General features: G+C 35.4%; 1 protein-coding gene across 6 annotated transcripts in view; it reads right to left on the bottom strand.

Annotated features, from left to right (window-relative positions):
- Positions 1–21235, bottom strand: part of METAP1D (methionyl aminopeptidase type 1D, mitochondrial) — an 82673-nt gene that overhangs the window by 8039 nt on the left and 53399 nt on the right. For 3 of the 6 annotated variants that reach the window (XM_079135059.1, XM_079135061.1, XM_079135062.1), the window contains exons 2-6: positions 10244–10401; positions 8052–8201; positions 6399–6547; positions 5681–5723; positions 2189–2352 (exon numbers count right to left, since the gene is read on the bottom strand). In XM_079135059.1, coding sequence (XP_078991185.1) covers positions 2189–2352; positions 5681–5723; positions 6399–6547; positions 8052–8201; positions 10244–10401 — 664 coding nt within the window. The other 3 variants (XM_079135063.1, XM_079135064.1, XM_079135060.1) reach the window with 3 other exon arrangements.

The following is a 21235-nucleotide window of genomic DNA, read 5'->3' as shown; positions in this document are numbered from 1 at the left end:
GTGTGGCTCTTTTTTGTAAAGAGTTAAGTCGTACACAAAAAAAGGGAACAAAGGTCAGCACCCAGCCACCACTTGAATGTGAGATTTTTCTTTTTATTCCCCTTGATGTATACTAGGCTCTGTGTTATTAGTCTTAATGATGGAAAATTGTAGTGTTGATACAAATCTTTTTTTCAAAGTAGTAGGCGGGAGCTCCATTTGTTAGTAAGTTTTTTTTGTGACTAAAAGCCACGGACAGTACATTTATGTAGCAGTAAAAGGCCTAGATGCTCTTTCCATAGCAGAGCTAATTATTCCTACTGTGACCTTACTGATCTAGCCTGTTCCTAGTACATCTCATCTGCACGCCTGTTCCTCTGTGTAGATGGTGTCAGAGAATATGAAAAACCCTATAATGAAACCATTTTCATGATGGAGAAAGGCTACTGGAGTTGCACTTGCTACAAAGAGGCTCAATTATATGAGTAATTGTGATAATTTTCTACATTCATAGCCTTCAATGGGGAAAAAAGAATGAGAGCCACAAAGGAAAATTACTTTAACAAGAAAGTACAGAGAGTAAAAATGGAAGAAGAGACAAAAAGGGGAAAAAATAACCAGAAAAAAAGTTTAAAAAATAGATCTGGAGGGAGGAATAGCGAGACAGGGAGAACAACAGAAATGCTCAAAAGCCCATGTGCAGCTGTGTTGCACAATTAAATTGAATTTTTTTTTTCTGCAGTTGATGAATGTGACTACTGCAAATGTGCCTCTGTAGTTAGCTATCATTTGTTGTTCCGTGACAGGAAAAGGATAATTACCTCTCAGAGAGAATCAAAGGCTGACATGCCCTTTAGACACAGCCATGAATGCAGAGCTCGATAGAATGCTTGAATAAGAATCTAGTGTTCTCTGCCCCCTTCTACTGAAGAATAAATTTTGTTAAAATGCAAGAGCACCACCAGTAAATTTGTTGAACCCTAGGTGTTCAAAAATATGAGGTGCATCTATCGACTCATCCCATTTGCAAAAATAAAACTGCATTTTGAATTCATTTCTATTATATTCATGGACAGTAAGATAGTGAGATATGCATTAAATTTCTTTTCCCAGTAGGGGTCTGATTCAACATTTCCTATGAAAGAACAGAGAGACACTATCCTTTTTTCCCAGGCTAGTTAGCCTATAATTTAAAACTGTCAAAAACACAATTTTGTTCAAAGTCTTCAATAAAAGCTTCTCAGATATAACCCAAAGAGATTTTACTAAAGTTTGATTCAGACACTGTTACAATATTTTTAAAGCCATAAATGCATTTAACCGATATTTTACTGCCTTTTTTCTTAAAGTATTTGAAGGCGTATGAAGAAAAAAGGCAGCATCTTTTCAAGGTGACTAAGCCTTCCATCTTTAGACAAATGGGAAGTATTCAATGGTTCATATTAATGAGAACAGTACTTTAAAGGGTACTGATGTGATCCTCTTTAACCAAATGCGTTACTTTTAAATGAAAACACATATTCTGCATGTCTACTTCCAAAGAGCTAGGGGAAAAAAAGACGTGAAAGTAGGTAACAGATTACAAAAAAAAGTCTTGAATTCAGAAAATACACATACACTCAGAATGCAAGCATAGAATACTGAGTGGGAAATAAATAATGGTCTACAGGAAAATGAACCAGGCTAGAAAAGGAAAGGAGATCACCCTTTTGGGCTACTTGCTGATCTACTAATTTGCTAATCTAAAGGTAAGGCTTGCTTGAGCCAACAGTTTTTATCTTTGTATCATAGGAATAGATTTCAATTCATTCCTTTACAATAGTTAGCTTCTTTCCTTTCTCATATCCAAGAGTTGGAATGCTCATCCCCTTCCTAAGCACTTTCTTCCATATTTGGTGTGCTTTTTGAGTACATGAACATTATAAATGAATATGTCAAGCTAAAACAAGAGGCCATATAAATATTGCTGGCTGTTCAGTAAGTTTCTTTGCTGACCCTGGTATAATTCCCTTTTTAAAAGTCTTTTTATTTATTTATTTATTTTTTTTTCCAACTCAGGGAGAATATTGCAGCCTGGCAGTTCACATACTGATATCAGACTGAAATGATGGTTCTGAATCATAAAACATGTCATCAACTTTATACCAAGCCACCAATAACCTTTGTACCATTTGCCAACCCTCCCTTTACTTGTCAATGTAAGGCTTACCTGATTGTATTTCCAATTACAGAGAAGGGGGCCCCCGCTCTGCAAGCTGCAATTGCTTCATCTCTACATCTCCTGGCAACCTCCACTAACTTTTTACCACATTCATCCACCTTGCCCACCAAAAATGTTTCAGAGGTGTCTCCATGGAAGCCATTGTAAAAGACCTAAACACAGGCAGAAATTTTAAAATATGTCCTTGTTTAAAAACCCACTCTCCTAAAGTACATATAGTATTCATTTATGTATTTAGTAAACTCATGTGTTTTACCCTCTCAACATTACGCTTGTTTGCCTATTTAAAAAAATAAGAAAGAAAAAAAGGACATACTGAAATCTTAACAGAAAGTAAAAAGATGAAGCCATGTAATGATGTGACAGTCTAAAAAAACATATAAATGACTAATCTATTTCAGCAACACTAGTATTGCTAGTATCACTAGTATTGTGATTAGCAACACTAGTATAAATTTTGATTCCTCATTTTAATTTTGAGAAGGCAAATGTATTTTATTTGGTCACTGTATTCAAAAATTAGTGACCAAATAAAATACACTGACCCACAATTACCAGTATAGGTTTACAAAACTAAGAAGTAGTTAACATAATAAAAAGTTTCCTTACTATCATGAAGATTTACAAGATTTAAGTTCTATACTTGGAAGTAATATATAATGACAAGAAGAAATAAGATAAGACATATTATAATGGATGCTATGCTAGTGGAATTTAGTTCCAAGAATTGAAATGGCTCAATATGGGAATGAAATATGTTATAGAAAAATCCCATGTCCAAAGTGAAGTCTTAATCAAATGTTCCAGATAGCAGAATGTTACAGAAAATAGTCTACAAGGATTTTTAAAGAATTAGAACAGAACGAACAGACTCATGAGAAAAATTACAGAAAATATAGCTTTATCAGTGTTCGATGATTCAGAAACTCTATAGGATCTTAAACATCACCAGATTTATTATAAAAAAATCAATGATTACCAAACACTATAATAAATACAGAAGGCAAAGGAGACTGGTGGAATATTGATCCTTGGAGGTAGCAGGGTATTTACTATTTTACATAAATTTGTCCTATTTTTCACAGCTCTCTTTCTCATGAAGTTGAATGCAGAGACTTCTATTAAAGAGATATTTATCTGAACTTTCTGTTTGTTTTAATTCTGAATTTATGACTTAAATCTGTATACTATTCTGTATCTTTAAAAATGTTCTCCTATGTTCTATAAAGGAGACAAGAAAGGTCTTCATAAAGATCTTCACTTTAGAAGTCAGGGCAGACACACAGACAAGTTGCCTTCTAATCAAGTTTTTTCACAACTGTATCAAATTATCTTAATTACTTTGTAATAGAATAGTGTTTTATATATATATAACACGTTCGTTCCCTTTTATTATCCTTTGCAATCTATATACAAGAGTATAAAATTTGCTAATGAGTAATTCAAGAAAATTTGTAATTGTGAATGTTTGTGTAATTGTTTTTAAGTAAAAATGTATTATTCAGAAATACTATTTGCTTTTCATATTTTTACTAGTTTTCAAAATGACTACTTGAAGGATTCAAGTATAATATTTGAATGCTTTTGAGAGTTGGTGGCAATCATATATAACCACTGTATCCCAAATTATTCTTGTTTTATACTTCATTTATTTAACAAGTATTATTGAGCAACTACTATAAGCATCACATTGTCTTTTTTAAAAAACATTCAACTTTTAAGAGAAAGACAAACCTATTTTCTTGCGATGCATACTAGATATAAGCTATAAAATACAATGAGTATTTTTCTGATAAAATTATAGGATCTGGTAATGGAGTCCTTGACTTAAAATATTTCATAAGAAATATAATTTGTTAAGATACCAATGTAGGGCTGAGGATATTGCTTGATAGCAGAGCACTTGCCTAGCATGTATAAGGCCCTGGGTTCAATCCCCAATACTAACCTAAGTATAGGATTTTTCTATAACATATTTCATTCCCATATTGAGCCAATACTAAGAAAAAAAATGATACTAACCTATATGTTTCCTAGGTTCCTTCACATTTCTAGACACTTGAAAGTATTTCACTTTGCTTTATGAGTTTTGTTAACTGTTGGAATAATTTTAAAATTTAAAAACGATATTACTTAATAAAAATCTTTAGCAAACTGAGAAAAGGAATAAAATATCTCTTTGGACACATTTGAAGTAGTAAGAAAGCAGCAATATTTCATTCAAGCAGCAATATTTTATTAGAGGGTGATTAGGTGAGAAAACACTTCATAAAATAACTCTTACATGATTCTGAGTTGGAAAGATACCAACAGGGTAGGTGGAGCAAATGCTCAAGTATATAAGTAGGACAGAATGGTATAGGAAATAGCATTGGCAATGAAAGAATCCTTATACCAGTTGATATGAAGAAAAAAGACTGAATTAAAGAACTAAAAATATGACTGAATTCAAACACTAGATGCCCATTTCCATCTCATTCCAAGTCTTACTTAAGTTTCATAGTCTGGATATAAAATAACTATTACTAAAAATATCTCCTCATTAATAGAAACTATTCCTTGAATGTTATCCATCTCAACTAATTCTCATCAGATATTTAAATTGTATTTATTTATTTAAAATGTATTTATTAATCATTCAATGTACAGATTTTATGATCTACATAATCCAAAGGTATCAGTGCAACAATTCTTTATAAAATGAGCACAAATAATTCAAGTCTGAGAATGGTGAAAGGGTAAGAAAATTAGAAAAGGTTAAAACTTGTACAATTTGAGGTCCCTATGGTAAATTATTCAAGCTTGCTATTTTTTTGTTTTAAAGACCATTAACCATTTGGTGAAAACTTCAAAGTTCAAAGAGAAAACCAATGTATGCTTTGAGCTCAAGACTCTCTATACCAGAAATGGAACACAACGTTACTTTCAGGGATTTTAATAAATCTAGGGAACACTGCTAGCAAAAGAGTTGCTGTCCAAATAGACTGACACACAGGCCAATGTAGCCCCTAATGACAGAGTAAGATAATGACAGGCCCCACTCAAAATCAGCAGGAAGAGGAAGATCAATCTTGGCAGAGTGAAGGAAAAATGCTGGCTTTCTTCGTGTTAGCTCATCTCATACATATCTAGCTTCAGCAGCTGCCCAGTGCTGTGGTGCTCTGCATTAACTACACAGTGGATCAATAACAATTACACCTTCTCAAAAACATGACACATAGCAGGATTGGGTTGACATTTCACTTAGGCCAACATTGATCTCAGTGCATCTGATTCCAGCCCTAAATTCAAGTCAGGCCTGGGTTTACTTGGAATAAACACAGAGTTAAAGACAAAAAAGGAAACCAGCTGCTTACGTCTGGGGCTAGAAGTAAACAGCACTTCCACCGGTGCAGTTCACATTTTCAATCCACTCTTCTTCCTGTTGCTACCAGCAATTCTGAAGTTGATCAAAGACTATTTTTTGTATGATTTACTCACCGTGACATCAATGTTGATAATATCTCCATCCTGAAGAGGTCGACTGAAACATAAACAGAAGAAAAAAATGGTGATAGATCTCAATAAAAGGAATAAAAAGTAAACACCTAATGACCACTATCACAAACTCAGTGAATCACAATGATAATCTGGAGTGAAGGAGGCATAAATGAAATAACTACACCTGACTTATGTCTTCTATTAGTCACATCAAATTTTATAAGAAATAGATAAAACAAACACATTGCCATTGTTTAAAAAAATTGCTTCTTTAAAAAGATAAACGTACTTCACTTAGCATGGGTAGGATTTAAAAGTTGTACTCCATTTGTGTACAATGAATCGAAATGCATTCTGCTATCATGTATAACTAAAAGAACAAATTCTTAAAAAGATGAACTTATTAGTTACCTCAGCGTTATGCTGAACCAAAACAGTAGTTGATAACAAAAAATATGTGGTAAAAATTGAGGAAGGTAAAAGAAATAGTTACTGCATAACTACTTTTGTAGATCACATACTGTCTTAACAAATATTAAATGGTGGTATTATAGCCACTTCGAAGCAAAATACTTCAAAATTTTTGTTTTATCATAATTCACTTCAGAAGTTTGCAGGTGGATTTCAATTGAACCACGGTATCTTTCAACATACACTATAGATCTTAGTTTCATGTTTTAGTTTCCAAAGGAACAACTTATTATAAAAAAATGAATACCTGTCAGGAATACCATGACAAAGCACGTTGTTTACAGAGGTACAAACAGATTTTGGAAAGCCTCCATAGCCTAGAGGTGAGGGATAGGCGTCATGATTGATGATTTCCTGATGAACAAGAGCATCTATCTCTTCGGTTGTCATGTCAACCTAAAATATTAAATACAGAAATTGTGCAGTGACAGTTGAAGACATTTCCTGTATTTATCAACTATCCCCATGATAACAGCACTTCCATGTGAGATTGTATAGACTTACTATAATAAACTTGTTATATTTTAGTTAATTATGACTAATGTTATTCTCAATTGTGCTTTTTTTGATGATAATTTGGGTAAATGATAGTATTATGAACTATTAAGAAATAGAAAATTTAAACTCCAGGATCCCCTAAATCATTTGTGAGTCATTAAATGACATGACTCCTTTTTTAGCCTCAAGATTTCCACAATATGTCCTTCAGCAATCCCTTTCTCTTTCTCAATGGTTAGTACCATGGCTAATGGAAGCACATGAATAAATGCTCCAAAGGATTTTTGGTTTAGACAACAGGTTTCAAAAAGTAGGTCAACCCACACTTTATTTCAGTGAAACATTACATGGGTTTTGCAGCAATGGCATGGAGATTAGGGGAGTCATCATTTAAAAACTCAGTCTGATACATTTTGTAGAGATTTGTTTTTCACTAACCTTGACTTCTTTTATGCCTAAGTAATAAATGTGTTTAAAAATTTTTTTCCCCTTTCTAGAAGGTTTCTAATTGCTCCCAGAGAAAACTGAAATTGAAGTTTTTCTTTTGTGTTATTTCGTTTTGTGGTGCTGGGTCTCACTTGAATCAAGGGCCTAATGCATGCTAGGCAAGCACTCTACTACTGAGCTAGACTTAGCCCCTAAAATTGAGTTTTATGAGTACATGAAGACTATTTTCATAAACTCACCAATTATAAATAAAAATCTAAAACAAAGTAAAATCTGTTATTAAAAATTAGCTATACCTCTAAATAGTTTTCTATTATTTTATGTTCACATTATGCTTAGTTATGTTGCTCTAACAAGTTTATTATACAGATGACACAGTAAGTGATTTCATCTTTGAGTCTTCCTAAATTCTGCCCACCTTTTGGAAACTACAGGCTTTACCTTCTTTCATGATCTCTATGTAGCAGGGTGCTTCAAATTATTATGAAAGAACTAAATCTTGTAAGATTTTCATACACAATGATATGGCCATATTACCTATAGCTTTGTGTATCTGGTCTGATCTTTCTTTGCAGAGCTAATGCAAAAAAATAGGAGGCAAAATGCAAGGTAGAAAATTCTTCAGGCATACAGAAATAATGAAGGAAGCAAAAGCAGACGCTACAGGCAGGAGTAAGAGGCAAAAGTCAAAGCTGTCTGCCACTGATCAACTTGGACAGGCTGATTGAGTCCAAAGAATTTCTAGAATTCTGCTAGCAAAAATTCAATTTGGATTTTTTAATTACCTCTTAAATAAATACATAAAATAATAAGGTCCCTCTCTCCAATCCTAAGACTTTACTTATTTTTTTGAAAGCAAATTAGATGTGTACAAAACAAGAATTAAAGTGAAAAAGAAAGAAGAAGTATTTGTTGCTCCTTATGTAAGTCACTCTGAGGCTTGGTAAGACGCCACCTTTAAACTCTTCCCAGCCAGGAGGAGGACATGACGGGCCAGCTGACAAGCCTGATGAAGCCCTTGAATCTGATCTTCATTCTTAACTTCTATGCTGTCTCCCCAGTCGGGTACAATGCCTGTCGTCACATAGTCTGGCTTCTTTATGTGCTTGAGGAAAAAGGATTGAAAAACGAAGATCAGAACCCAGCGCACGACAATGGGATCATTTTTTCGGACACAGCCTCCTGCTTCATGGAGCTCTGCCCTTCCTGCCGGAGCAACGACCTTCGAAGCCAGCACAACAGACCCTCCAGGCTGCCCCCAGTTCCTTCCCCTGCCCTTTTGAACTTAACATTGCCTGTTAGTGCTGCCTCTGGATGGTCTGTTAACCTCACCATGCTTTGAGTCAAACTCGACTGAAGTAGACTTCTGGTCAAAACAAACAGTAGTTTTCTTTTCTTCCTCCTCCCAACCCTGTTGGAAGCATATCACCATTGATGAAAAATAGCACCAGCTTCCAAGTTGCCAAATGGTTAATTAAAATTAAAAAGCACTTTCATCTTCTTAACACAAAGATAAAATTTATGCAAGGGGAGCTCCCAACACTCTCTCCCAATGAATATTTGTAAAAAGGCTGACTGTCAAGTCCACGGAAGCCTATTACACATACACTTTTCTTATGCTTGGCAACCCTACTCAAACTGAGTTTAGAATATAAAACAAAAAAGCTTCCTTTTCTTTTTTCCCTGAGTACATAAAAATTATCTAGAACATTTTCATCATTTGTCAAGAACAAAATGCACCACCAAAATTAAAAAATTCAACCCTGATCACTCTTGTAGACACCATCCTCTGCCACTTACCTAAACCCATTGGCATATTGAGGAAAAAATACTACCCTACATAGAGTTTCTTTTAGTCCAGAGGTTTTGTATAGCCCTTTTATAAGTTATTCATAGCAATTGTACATAAGCATTGTTTAACAGAACACGGTAAGACTCCACAGCAGTTTGGGACAGGAGGCTGAGGGAGGTAACACCATTCAACAGCAATATCACACAACTCTGGAAAGGCTGCAATTAGGGCTCTTCTCTTTGTGAAGAGTGCCATGCTGGGTTTTAGGATCTTCTCTTACTCTCCAGTTGGAGGGGTCTTTCTGCAACAGCACTGCCTGGGTTACCACAGCCGAGCCCTGAAGAAGCATCTACTCTCCTCCGGCCAACCCACTAATGCCCACAGCTCACCAGGTCTCCCCTAAGCAGCCTGTGATCTCGTCTGTACTCTGGCTCTGTGACCTGGCAGAGGGGATATTGGGTTGTTCCTGAAATGGACTGATATTCTAAAAGAATACATTTACCTAACTGGTAATTTCTTTTTCTTTTTTTTACTAAGGAAAAGTAATGTCAATTTTGTGACTAATACCAAATACTGGTTCTCATTATGATGGCCAGGCCTCAGACAAGCCAGGAATGTACTCTGGGCTCTGGTGTCTTTCTCATAAGCCCTTGCCACAAAATGGGCCATTCACCTTCAGGAGGAGAAACCTTCTTAATATGGGTTCACTGTTAAACATTTTTAAAAAGTGAAAAAGGAAGAAAGCAGGTGGTTTTGTGACAAATTCATATTTCTTTTAACTACTCTTCCTAAATGATCCACACGGCTCCTTTATATTTCATTTTGAAAAATGGTCAGATTGTCTTTCCACAGAATTGCAATCTCTGAAAAAAAAAGTCAAGAATGCTCTCAAGACATTTTATTTAATTTACTCTAAAGGACAATTCAAAGACAGTAGCATTAATGAAATGGAAAGTATAAGAGCAGGCTTTTAAAAAATCCAGTGTGTTAGTTTCATTTAATCTCTCTTGAATCATCCCAATTTTATAGTTAATTTTCTGCTCTAAAAGTTTGGAAACCATATATGTGTAGTTTTTTTATTTTACATTAGAAATTTAATATAGAAAATTTCAGGATAGAAATTTAAATTCTAAACAAGCTAAACACTTCTACATTCAGAGCTTTCTTTTCAAAAAGTGATGTTCTAGAACTACAGGAGGTTAAAACTTCTCACATCATAATTTTAAATCACAAACCAAGTTTTAAAATTATGACTTAAATGGCCTGGAAATCAAATGTGCAAAAACATTTGATCACTTCTGCAGTCAATCTTTATCTGGGCTGGAAAAAGCAGCAGATAATAGGCAATACAGTACCTTAGGAACTGGATGCGCTGGAGAAACTGCAGCCGGCACAACTATACTGTGTGAAACATCTCTTTGTCTTCGGAAAAAGAAATTTCTTCTTTGTTGACTGCTTGAGTGCTTGTGTAAGTAGATATGACTGAGTGGTGAAGAGAAAATTGTATGATAACCTATGAGCAGAAATAGATGTATTTTAAGTAAAAAAAGGAAAAAGAAATAAAGAAAAAGGAAACAAAACTAACAGTGCTTCATTTGAAGGTGTTGTGTTGTTGACTACTAAATCATTACTATATTGAGTCAAAAAGGAAAAGCCCCAAACAGAAAGGAAAGCAGTTGTATTCCAAGTTCTAGTACAAGAGTAGCACAGCATATTTATTAGCTAATACCATGTTTACATAAATGCCTGACAATGGAAAACTCTACTGTAATGGGAAACAAACATATAGAAACATCTGCTAAGCACCAAGTCTGTAAAAAGAACAATTTCCACTGTGGTGCCTTGTGTGACAATGTCCAAGATAACCCTAGAATTCAGGGCACTATTTTGATGGCTTTATACTCTTTAAAGCCATTTTCATTTCAAGAATCAGAGACAAATTGCCAGCTGCACTTTTGCCCTCCATAGGATTACAGTGTGTTAAGTTCATGTGCATCAAGGCATTATACTGAAATTCATTGCGACGAATGCTCAAATCAGAAAAAGATCAAATAGCAAAAATGTAGGTATAACCCCAAAAGAAAATGGACATCAGGTCCTAAAGTAGTCACAACAGGAATTTAGAAATATCTATCAAAATTTTAAATGCACATATCTTTTGACTCAGCAATTCATCTCTTGTGGATGTTATGCAATGATGGATGCATGAAGATATACCCTCACTGAAGCACTGTTTGAGTTTAAAAAAAAAGGGAAACTACCTAAATGTTTCCAAATGGGAAACATCAGTAGGTACTTGGTTAAATATTATAGCACATCTACACAACAGAAAACCCTGGGGCCATTAAAAAAGAATAAGCTAAGTTATCTCAAAGTATTGACAAGGAAAGAGATAATAATACATTGTTAGGATAAAAAGTAAATGCTGAACAGTATGCATAAGAAGTCCACATAGATTTGGGAAAGCAGGTACAGTGCTGGGTATCAAACCCAGGGCTTTGATCATGCTAGGCAAATGTTCCACCTCTGAGCTATGCCCCAAGTCCCCTATAAGAAGCTCATTAATGTAAAAAGCTTGTACACTTATTTATATAAGCTTGTACATGCCTATAAAAATTTCTGGAAATTAATATTCATAAGTAGTGGTTATCTGTGGAGCATGTGATGAAGGCTAGAGATGGGAAGACATTTTGATTCATTTTATTTTCTTCTACACTGTTATAATTTTGAAACCATCCACTTGCATCACTATTAGAGTTAAAACAATAGTTTTTAAAAAGCTCCAACAGATCTCAACTACATGGCAGGGGTTGACAAAGATGGCCCCAGGGCCAAATCTGACCTACTTGCCCCTCTTTTTATAACAGCCCAAGATCTAAAAAAAAAAAAAAAAATTACATTTATAAGTGGTTGAAGGAAATTAAAAGAGAAGTACTTTGTAACACATGAAATTACATAAAATTTCAGTTCCTATAGCTACCCTTATTCACTTATACTTGTTTATGGCTGATTCTGAGCTACAGTGATAGAGTTGAGTAGTTGCGACAAAGATATACAGCCCACACAATCTAAATATTTACCACCAGGCCATTTACAGAAGTTTGCTGACTCCTCATCTAGAGCACTGGTTCTCACAATGAGATTCTCAGATGAGCAATATCAGCATCACAGGAGAAAAGATGTAAATTCCAGACCTTCTCCTCCATCGACTAACTCAGAAACTCTGGGGATGAGGCCAGCGATCTGTGCTTTAACAGACTCTTGGGGTGATCCTCCTGTACCCTATGCCTGAAAACTACTGACCTAGAGTAACATTTCAGTTGTGAAACTTAATGGAAACAAAAACTGCCAGGGAGTATTTGCCCCCAAACTCAGAATCTCTCATGGACATGGGGAAAGGTCCTTATGCAAACAAACCCCAGTGCTCAGTGATTCAGGGTCAAAAATTTCATTCAATTATGTTTTTGTGTAAATTTGAAAGTAATACTGCTGAATCAAACTGAATCAAACTTACAGGGGTATCTTGGTTACTTTTTTTTTTTTTTTTTTTTTTTTTGCAGTACTGGGGATTGAACCCAGAGCCTGATATGCGCTGAGCACATGGTCTACCACTGAGCCACATTACCAGTCCCCTTGGGTTTTGGGTACCTACTTTCTTTACACCATTCCAAAACCAGACAAAAGGTCAGAAATATGATTTCTTTTCTTTCTTTATTTCTTTTTTTCTTAAGTTGTTGTTTGAGACAGGGTCTCAATATGTTGCCCAGACTGGTCTTAAACTCATGGGCTCAAGCTGTCCACCTGCCTCAGCCTCCCAAGAAGCTGGGACTTTAGGCAAGCACCACCACATCTGACTTAAAAAAAAAATGTTGCTTGACAGTGGTGGGTACCTTATTTTCTAAAGGATGTTTCCCTAATGACCTTAGGGTTGTCAACTGACATATGAGTGGTAGGGAGTGTCCTAGAAAAAACAAATAGTTGGAAAGCAAAGTCTAGACTTTTGACTTTGCTCTTCTTTTTAGCTATGTGGCTCTGAAGGATGTCTTCTTTTGAATCTCAGGTAAGAATTAATTGGAATAAGGAATATGAAAATGCCTTGCATTTTGCAGATGCCCAATAAACAATTGTTCCTTCAAGAATTCTTAAAATGTAGAATGAGACAGAAAACATGGGCTCCACTATAGTTTAGAAATTACTAGACAAGACACTTTACATGTTAGCTTATTAATCTTCATAATGGATTGTGTTATTACTCCACTTCACAGTTGAAGATACTGAGGTACACAGTAAGTGCCAAGGTTGAAGGAAAGCAGGTCAAGTTGCCTCCACAAAGTATATTACTTCTCTCATAGGCATAAGGAAAAAAAATGAGCCGGTCACAATAACACAAGCCTGTAATCCCAGCAATTCAAGAGGTTGAGGTAGTAGAATCCCAAATTCAAGGTCAGAGTCAGCACTTTAGCAAGGCCCTAAGCAACTTAGTTAGGCCCTGCTTCCCTGTTTCAAAGTAAACATTTTTTAAAAGGCTGGGGAGGTTGCTCAGTGGTTAAGCACCCTTATGCTCAATCCCTGGTACAAAATAAATAAATAAATAAATAAATAAATAGAGCTAATACACATGGAACTATTGTTACTATTATAATTTTCCAAAATTGGTGCTGAGTTGACCTAATCTATTCATTCCTTTAAGCCAAGCTCCCTTCATCAACTAAACACACAGTGAGGCAGTGAGGTAGTTGACAGAAGTTAGTCGGGCAGTCTGTATACGTGGAGTGGAAAATTTGAAAAGATTTAGATGGAATCAATCCATGATTATGTCCCCTAACGCATTTCTACACATGACCACATATAAGACACAAGTTCACAAGTATTTTCCTTCTGCAGAAAGTATGTATTATGCTTACTTTTAATAATGAGGATACTAATCAAGTAATAGTGATTCACATTTAGTAAATACTTTGATGAAGCTGAATGCCAAGTGCTCTCTATATATTACTTCTTACCAACTATCAGGTAGGTGGGTCACCATTTTATAGATGAGGAACTGAGGCTTTCATCTCTAGTAATAATTGACCAGGCCCCAGCTTCAAGCCCTTCAAATTCAGAACCAGGGCTGTGTCTGCCTTCCCAAGCTGTCTCCCAACAGTGTATTGCAGCTCTTAAGTCCTATAATTAGCTAGCAAGCTTAGTAGAAAATGCATTTTTTCAGGGGTTGGAGTTTAAGGAAAGTTTTTTTTTTTTTTTAATCATGAAAAACACATCACATTTAGAGTTAAGATATTTTTCATGAAAATTCTTAGAGATTATCTAATTAGAAGGCACGATGGTAGTGAAAATAGTATGAATTGTGAAGACAGATAAATCTGGGTTTCCAAAACTTCTGAGTCCCACTTTCTTCACTATTAAATGGGAATTAAAGTGCTCTTCCTATCAAGAAGTTGATGTGAGTATTAGCTGAAAGAATACACATGTAAACTATTTAAAAAATGTGGGTACTCCAAAAATGTCCATTTCTTTTCCTCTCTTATCTGTGGGGGATCTAAATTTATTCTTTCATTTAACAACAAATGTACCTAATGAACATTTGTGATGTGCTATGCTCTGGATGCAGGGAAAACTGGTGAACAAGGAGGGTTGGTCCTTGCTCTCAAGTAGTTATGTTCTTGTGGGGGGAGGCAAACAATAAGCACATCAACAATACATTAGATTGTATTAGATGGTGACAGGAATAACGAAAAACAGGGCCAGAGTGACAGCACTGAAAAGCACCTTACAGTTGAAGTTCTACTCTCAGTCCTGTCGGAAGTCTTGTTATTGACACTGACAGAGGAGTTTCCTGGTGCCAAGATCTGTGCTGAGTACTTCACAGGTGTTACCCATGAAGATCTAGTAACATGAGAAAATTGCACTTCATACTCTTGGAGTTCCCTTTAGCTCTACCATACCAGCCTTCCTTTCGCAACACTTGATTGTCATGCTACATTCTGGGGAATGGGATGAGGGAAGACTCATAAAATTTTTTCCAACGTGGCTGATTACACAAAGGAGACTTCATCTTTATGTTATCATCAAGTCTGAGCACACAGTCATCATGGGGGAGTCTTTTCTGTGTTCTTAAACTTGAGTATGAGGTCCTCAGGTCTCCACTGGGAGAAGCTTTTGAGACATTCACTTTTGGATGCCAGCCGACTTATTCTGCCAAAGGACTGACTCACTGCCAAAAAGTTGAAAGTACACCCACTCTTGACTGGATGGCAAAATTCTAAACATCAAAACTCAGCCTGAACATAGCCAATCTGTTGACAGTTTTGGTTCTGCTGGGTACTCAGCAATTCCACTTTCCTAAGACACTTTTGTATTTGAAGCGAGATCTTTTCTTTCAACCTGATAAAAGACATCCTATACATGTTGTCAAAAGTTAACAGGATAATAAGGTACCATACCGTGTTTATTCCACTAACTATTCATTATAAACCAGAATAAAAATCTAGTGTTTCACAGGTGAAATGAAGAAATGGGCTTAAGTCATGTTACCTTCAGAAGATAATGGTCCTCCAATTAGCCTTGGTGGGGGGAAGCAAAGATGGGATATCCTCGGTCTTATTTATCATATTGTAATTAATAAGTAGTAATTAAAATTTCCAAATATAAACTGAGAAAAAATTAAAATCCAAGTCCCCATTTTATTCAGGGTTGCAGAAAGGATACCTAAACTATAGTATGTGATATGTAACACTATAGAAAAGGTCCGTTGAGTCTTCTAAATATTTCCTTGCTTTATAAAAGCACCGCTGATATAACTATATCTGACTTTCAACTCATTACTGTCAGTGTTACTAATTTGGTGCTCAATGACCATCCTCAAAGACCAAAGTATCAGCCAAGTCCCATCAGCCCAGTCCTCTTTGCACTGTCATTCACCTGGGACCTACAGCATACCCTCCTTTACCAAAGCTATTTGGGGGAACAAGAGGCAGGTGTGTATTAATAAATGCAAGGGGAAAGTGGACTAATCTGAAGTTCAGGAGATGCCCATGGGAAATCATCAGAAACCTCAGGAGAGCAGGGGAGCCCAGAGCAGCAAGGGGTTGCTTGGTACTAATTTGATCTTGAAAGTGATGATCACAGAGTGTTGTTACTGTTGATTGCCTAACAGAAACTCTACATAGGGTTGGCATAGGCAGTAAAGCTATACGTTATTTGTTATGAATACTAGAATATTTACTGTTATCAAAGGTAATGATACGAATTATTTTCAGTGTCATAAAAATTCTATCAGAGCCTAGTTTGAGCTGAACACTGAAAATTATAGGCAACTGCTTCTCTACCTCCATGGAGGAGCACACTATGCAGCCTGAATGTCTCTTGAAATTGCTATATGTCCTCTGGATACTGCTGCACGTTTTAAATTTGTATTTGGAATATAAATCTAGGTTATGGTTTTAAATATTTTCATATTTGGTAATAACATCAATTTCCAAACACTGCCTTTTATTTCGCTTTACAGATTAAGTCTGAAAGGTGGGACTTCGGAATTCAAGTATGCTGGAGGGAGGAGTGCATTTTAAATAACTAATGGTGCTACACACAACATGCCCTATATTTATTGGCCTCTTACTCAGGGTCCATTTTAATTGTTATCTGCTCATGCATTCTATACCACATAATGAAATGCTTCCATTTCACCCACTGAGCCCTGGGTTTTTATGTGCACCTTTACTAATGACCCTTAATTAAGTCGATTTTACCCTTGAAAATGTGAGTTTTCTTTTGGTCAACAAGTATTTTTAAGGGAGCGGTCTGAATGAACTTTCAAAGAGGCATTTTAAATGCTTATTATTTTAAGCAGTTGTAAACTGAACAAAGTACATTTGTACTCAAGTGTGGGCTACCAACACCTATATTTTTCATTGTGCATTTCCAGGGAAGCACTTTCACCCTGCAGTGTGCCATCAATCCTCAGTTAGGTTTCATTTCAGAGGGATCAAATATCTGGGTAGGAAACAACACAATAAAGTAGCCTGGCACTACTTTACATTAGCTAACAATGTCAACCAGAGATAATATGTAATTTAAAAGACACCCTGTAAAATGTCTTACTGAATATATTTTTTCATAATGATCAGCAAATGCCAAAGTCTGGTTACAAAACTATTATTTATAGCATATTAACATCTAATTGATTTTACAAATGGAGGCAATTATTTTGGATGAAGGGAGGAATGCCTGCCAGATTTAAATGATTTATGATTACCAAGAGAGAAAACAACAATGTTTTGCTAATTCATTTTCAAATACGGCTCTTACACTCATTGATAATTTTAAACTAAATGATTGCTTAAATAATACATCATTAATGTTAGCAAAAAAAAAAAAGAAAAAAAACCTAAAACTAAAACAGCAACTGACTTTGTGACAGCAATCTGATATATATTTTTACGTTTAAAAATGTTGCCTCCTACTAGGCTCAGAAGGGACCATACCATAGGAATACATTTTCCAAGTGCTGATTTAGAACCCACTGAAAGATCACACTTCATGAACTCCAACCAATTACCCAGGGTAGAAGTACCGGCTCTTATATTGTGTGCTTCAAGTCCAAGAGAACACTGCAAATGCATTTACGCCTCATATTTCTTGACCTAAAACACTGACTGTTTGAAAGATGTCATAACTTGTACAAATGTTGTGAAAGAAAAATTAGTCTGTATCACTGAATAAAACTCTTTCATTAATTTTTGTAATCTCCTACTAAGATGCATATGTTTCAAAAGTAGATAAGAAAAAAATGAAGGTTCCTTCCCATTTCAAGACAACTATAAAGTAGAAGAGAACCTCACATTTCACAAGAAATAACCTGTGCATTTATTGAAGGACACACACACACACACACACACACACACACACACACAACTAGGGAATGCTCCAGGCTGAAGTAGATACTGACTGGGCAAAGCTAAAGGACAGGGCCCTTGAAACTAAACAAAAGCAAATTCATTCAGTTGACAGATGTTGATTACATCAAAGCAACAAGGAACTCCCCTAACTCCCAATTTTTAAAAAACAAGTAATATGCTCTATAATCCACACACTTAAAGACAAAGTGAACTTTTAAAACCAATCATAATAAACATTTTTAAATCTGTTTCCAAAGAGTTTCAGTTCATCTAAGGACTATTCTAGTGTTTTCAGCTGTGGACTTCTCCAAACAGTGGTTTATTCATTCCCATGGACATGTCTGGGAAGCCAAGACGGGCATGCCATCAGCCCCTTCCTTCCAGGGGTTAACTGCTCTGGCTGCCAAATAAAATACAGAGTGAGCCATGTAATTATGGAGACAGTCAAAGGGCAGGCTCTATTTTGAAATCTATTTGCACAGACAAGGTCTTCCAATTGAACTTACAGGAAACAAGCTGGTAAAGAGCCTCCTTTCCCCCAGATGCTTTCCACACTTTTTCTCCAATTCAGGAAATCATGGCTATGGACACCATACACCACTGCTTCCTGGATTTCAAGCTAAGATGCCGTTACAGTGAGAAGAGTAGATCTGTTTCACAAACCTATAAGAATAATTATAGGAGGCCTAATTAACAGTATTTGGAAATTGCCTCTGAATGATAAAGTTACAATGTTTATTAAGCATTTCTAAAGAGGATGCAGGTCCAGTTGGTATGCAGGTGTTGGAAAACAGTTCATTTTCTTTAATGCTCAAAATAAAGCACATGGTTGAGTGTAACATATACTGGCACAAGTACTTGTCTGAAATAATAATTCTACTTGACATTCAATAGTATTGTCCTTGTAGTTATTTATAGCTAAGACTGCTACAACAGTCACAAAGACTCCATAGAAATAAAAAGGAAATGTGTACAATATTGTAAGTGACAAAAAAGTCATAACTCAATTTTATGCTGAAACATAAGAATTCATTCTAGTTGCTTAATGCTCTAAAGGTTGGCAAAAAAAAAAAAAAAATTTTTTTTTTTTGAGGTACTGGAGATTGAACCCAAGGGCACTTTACCACTAAGCTACATCCCCAGCCTTTTTCTTTTGAGACAGGATCTCCCTAAGTTGCTCAGGTTGGCCTTGAACTTGTGATTCTCTTGCCTCACCCTCCCAAATAGCTGGAATTACAGGCATGCACCACCATGCCCATCTGAGTTGGCAATTTCTATGAGAACACATCATTTGAATACTAAAATAGGATTAAAACTAAGTGGTGAATGACAGGCACTAGTCTGTGGAACTCATCATGAAGCCATAACCCAAGTGCCTAGAGTCCTGGTTCTAGAAAAGATGAACTGGAAAGTCAGTCACAATTAGACCACTTCTGGGGAAAGGAAGGGTGGCGGCCTGCGGGCACTCTCTTCTAATAATAACAACATTCAGGAATGGTCCCCAGGTCAGAGCAAAACATGACCTTCCCCAAGGCTTCATCAGGAAGTTGGCTCTATGCTACATCCCTCCTCCTTTTTAAAATTTTATCAATAGCAACGAATAGAGTATAACATCAATAATAAGCTCAGAAATGGTTTAGGAAAATACTTCATTTTGTTTCTTTACAAAAGTTGAATTTGAATTATTCATTAATATACACCACCAGAACCCAAGGATTTAGTTAAGCAAAGAGCATTCCCCTCCTCTTGGAAAACAAATACACTCCAATCTACTCTAGAAACAAAGATCACTAAACATTCCTATTTAATAATATGGACTCATTACTTATGGGCCCAGGAAAAAAAAATCTCTTAGGCTAGCTCAACTACAGCTTGGAGAAGAATGCCAAAGACTAAGAACTCAAAAGTATAAAACTAAAAGCAGATCATATGGTGGATCAATACAAGTTATAAGGAAATGATTAATTTGAACAAAAAACTAAGACTTTTTTACAAAGTATCTTCATTAAAGATAAAAATATTTACTTCAAAATTTAAATTTAAATTCATCTTTATAATCAGAAAACATTGAGTCACATTGAAATGGTATATGCTGAGCAAATCCCATTGTGTTTCAGCTAAAGTTTAGAGAAAAGCAGCTTTTTAGCGCTTCAACAATACATATACTCAGGCAAATTCTTGGACAAAGAAATACTGTATCCTTCCAGGGGAAATAAAGGAGCTGTTTATTAGAGCTGTGGTTAAAATGTAATAATTCATTCCAGTTGAGCCCTGTGAAAAATGTCATCAAAATATCATTTTCTTTGCCAGATTTTCTGGATGCCGTAATATCATTTAAATACAGACTAAAAGACAAGTTCTAATCAGAGAGAAACAACAACAAAATGTACCAAAACCAAAATGATCTGTCAAAGAAATAGGAAAGAATTTCACCCAGTCCTGGTACCCAGGGAATGCAAACTTCTAGGTTAGTGTGGAACATCTGGCAAATTTCAACTTTACAAAATCTCTCAAAAGAAACATTCCTGTTACCTCACACACTTTGGTTAAAGAAGAGGAAGATAGAACAATTTTTATTAAAGAACACAAATAGGAACCAGAAAGAGCAATTTCACAGAAATCACACATGGAATTCAGTTTTAGAGAATGTCCATATAAAAATCACAAGTTTTAAAAAATTGATACGGTAAGAAAGTCCTTCTTTAATTCTTTAAAAAAAAAAAAAGATTACACAAAATATTACTGTGATGTAAAATACTACTTATAATATTAGTTACTCTGGATTGAACTACACAGTATTAGATGATGTGGGAACTTACAGTTAATGATCAAAGATATAGTTTTAATATGAATATTTCAAAATTGTATTAAGGCATTTGAAAAGAGCATAACTTTAGTTTCTGTTTTATAATGGTATCTGTATGAAACATGTCATATGTATATAGTTAGTGAGCCTGCCTTCCTCACTGAGCCATTTAAAGTTATTGATGTATAAGAAAGCAATTGTTATAAAATAGCTCAGACTTTTAACCAAAACTGCAGTAGTGATACCAAATGCAAAAAAATCTCCCCAACTCCTACATTTTAGTATATCCCTAAGTATGTCTTCACTGTACAACTTCAAATGAGAGTCATAAAATAAAACATTTTAATAAAAATCTTCAGGTATTACTTTGACAGTTTTGGGGATTTTGTTTCTGCTGCATTGCCAGGCAATAGGAATAGTAGGCAGGTAGGTCAATAATCACGACCTAAAATGACAAAGTCAAAGCTTCAGGAAAACAATATATTTCCAAGCTTCTGTAGTTGAAATTACACAGATTCAAGACAAGCCAAGATCACTTGTTGAGGAGTTATTTTCAACCAGAAAAATAAAGAGAAAACACATAGTAGCATTTTGGTAAAAGAAAAAGCTTCAAATTTTCTGAAGGCAGACTTTTGGACTTGGTA

Source organism: Sciurus vulgaris (assembly GCF_902686455.1).
Source record: "Sciurus vulgaris genome assembly, chromosome: 3".
Taxonomy (NCBI): domain Eukaryota; kingdom Metazoa; phylum Chordata; class Mammalia; order Rodentia; family Sciuridae; genus Sciurus; species Sciurus vulgaris.
The sequence above is the reverse complement of the archived record's forward strand: the minus strand, read 5'-3'. Positions and strand labels throughout refer to the sequence as shown.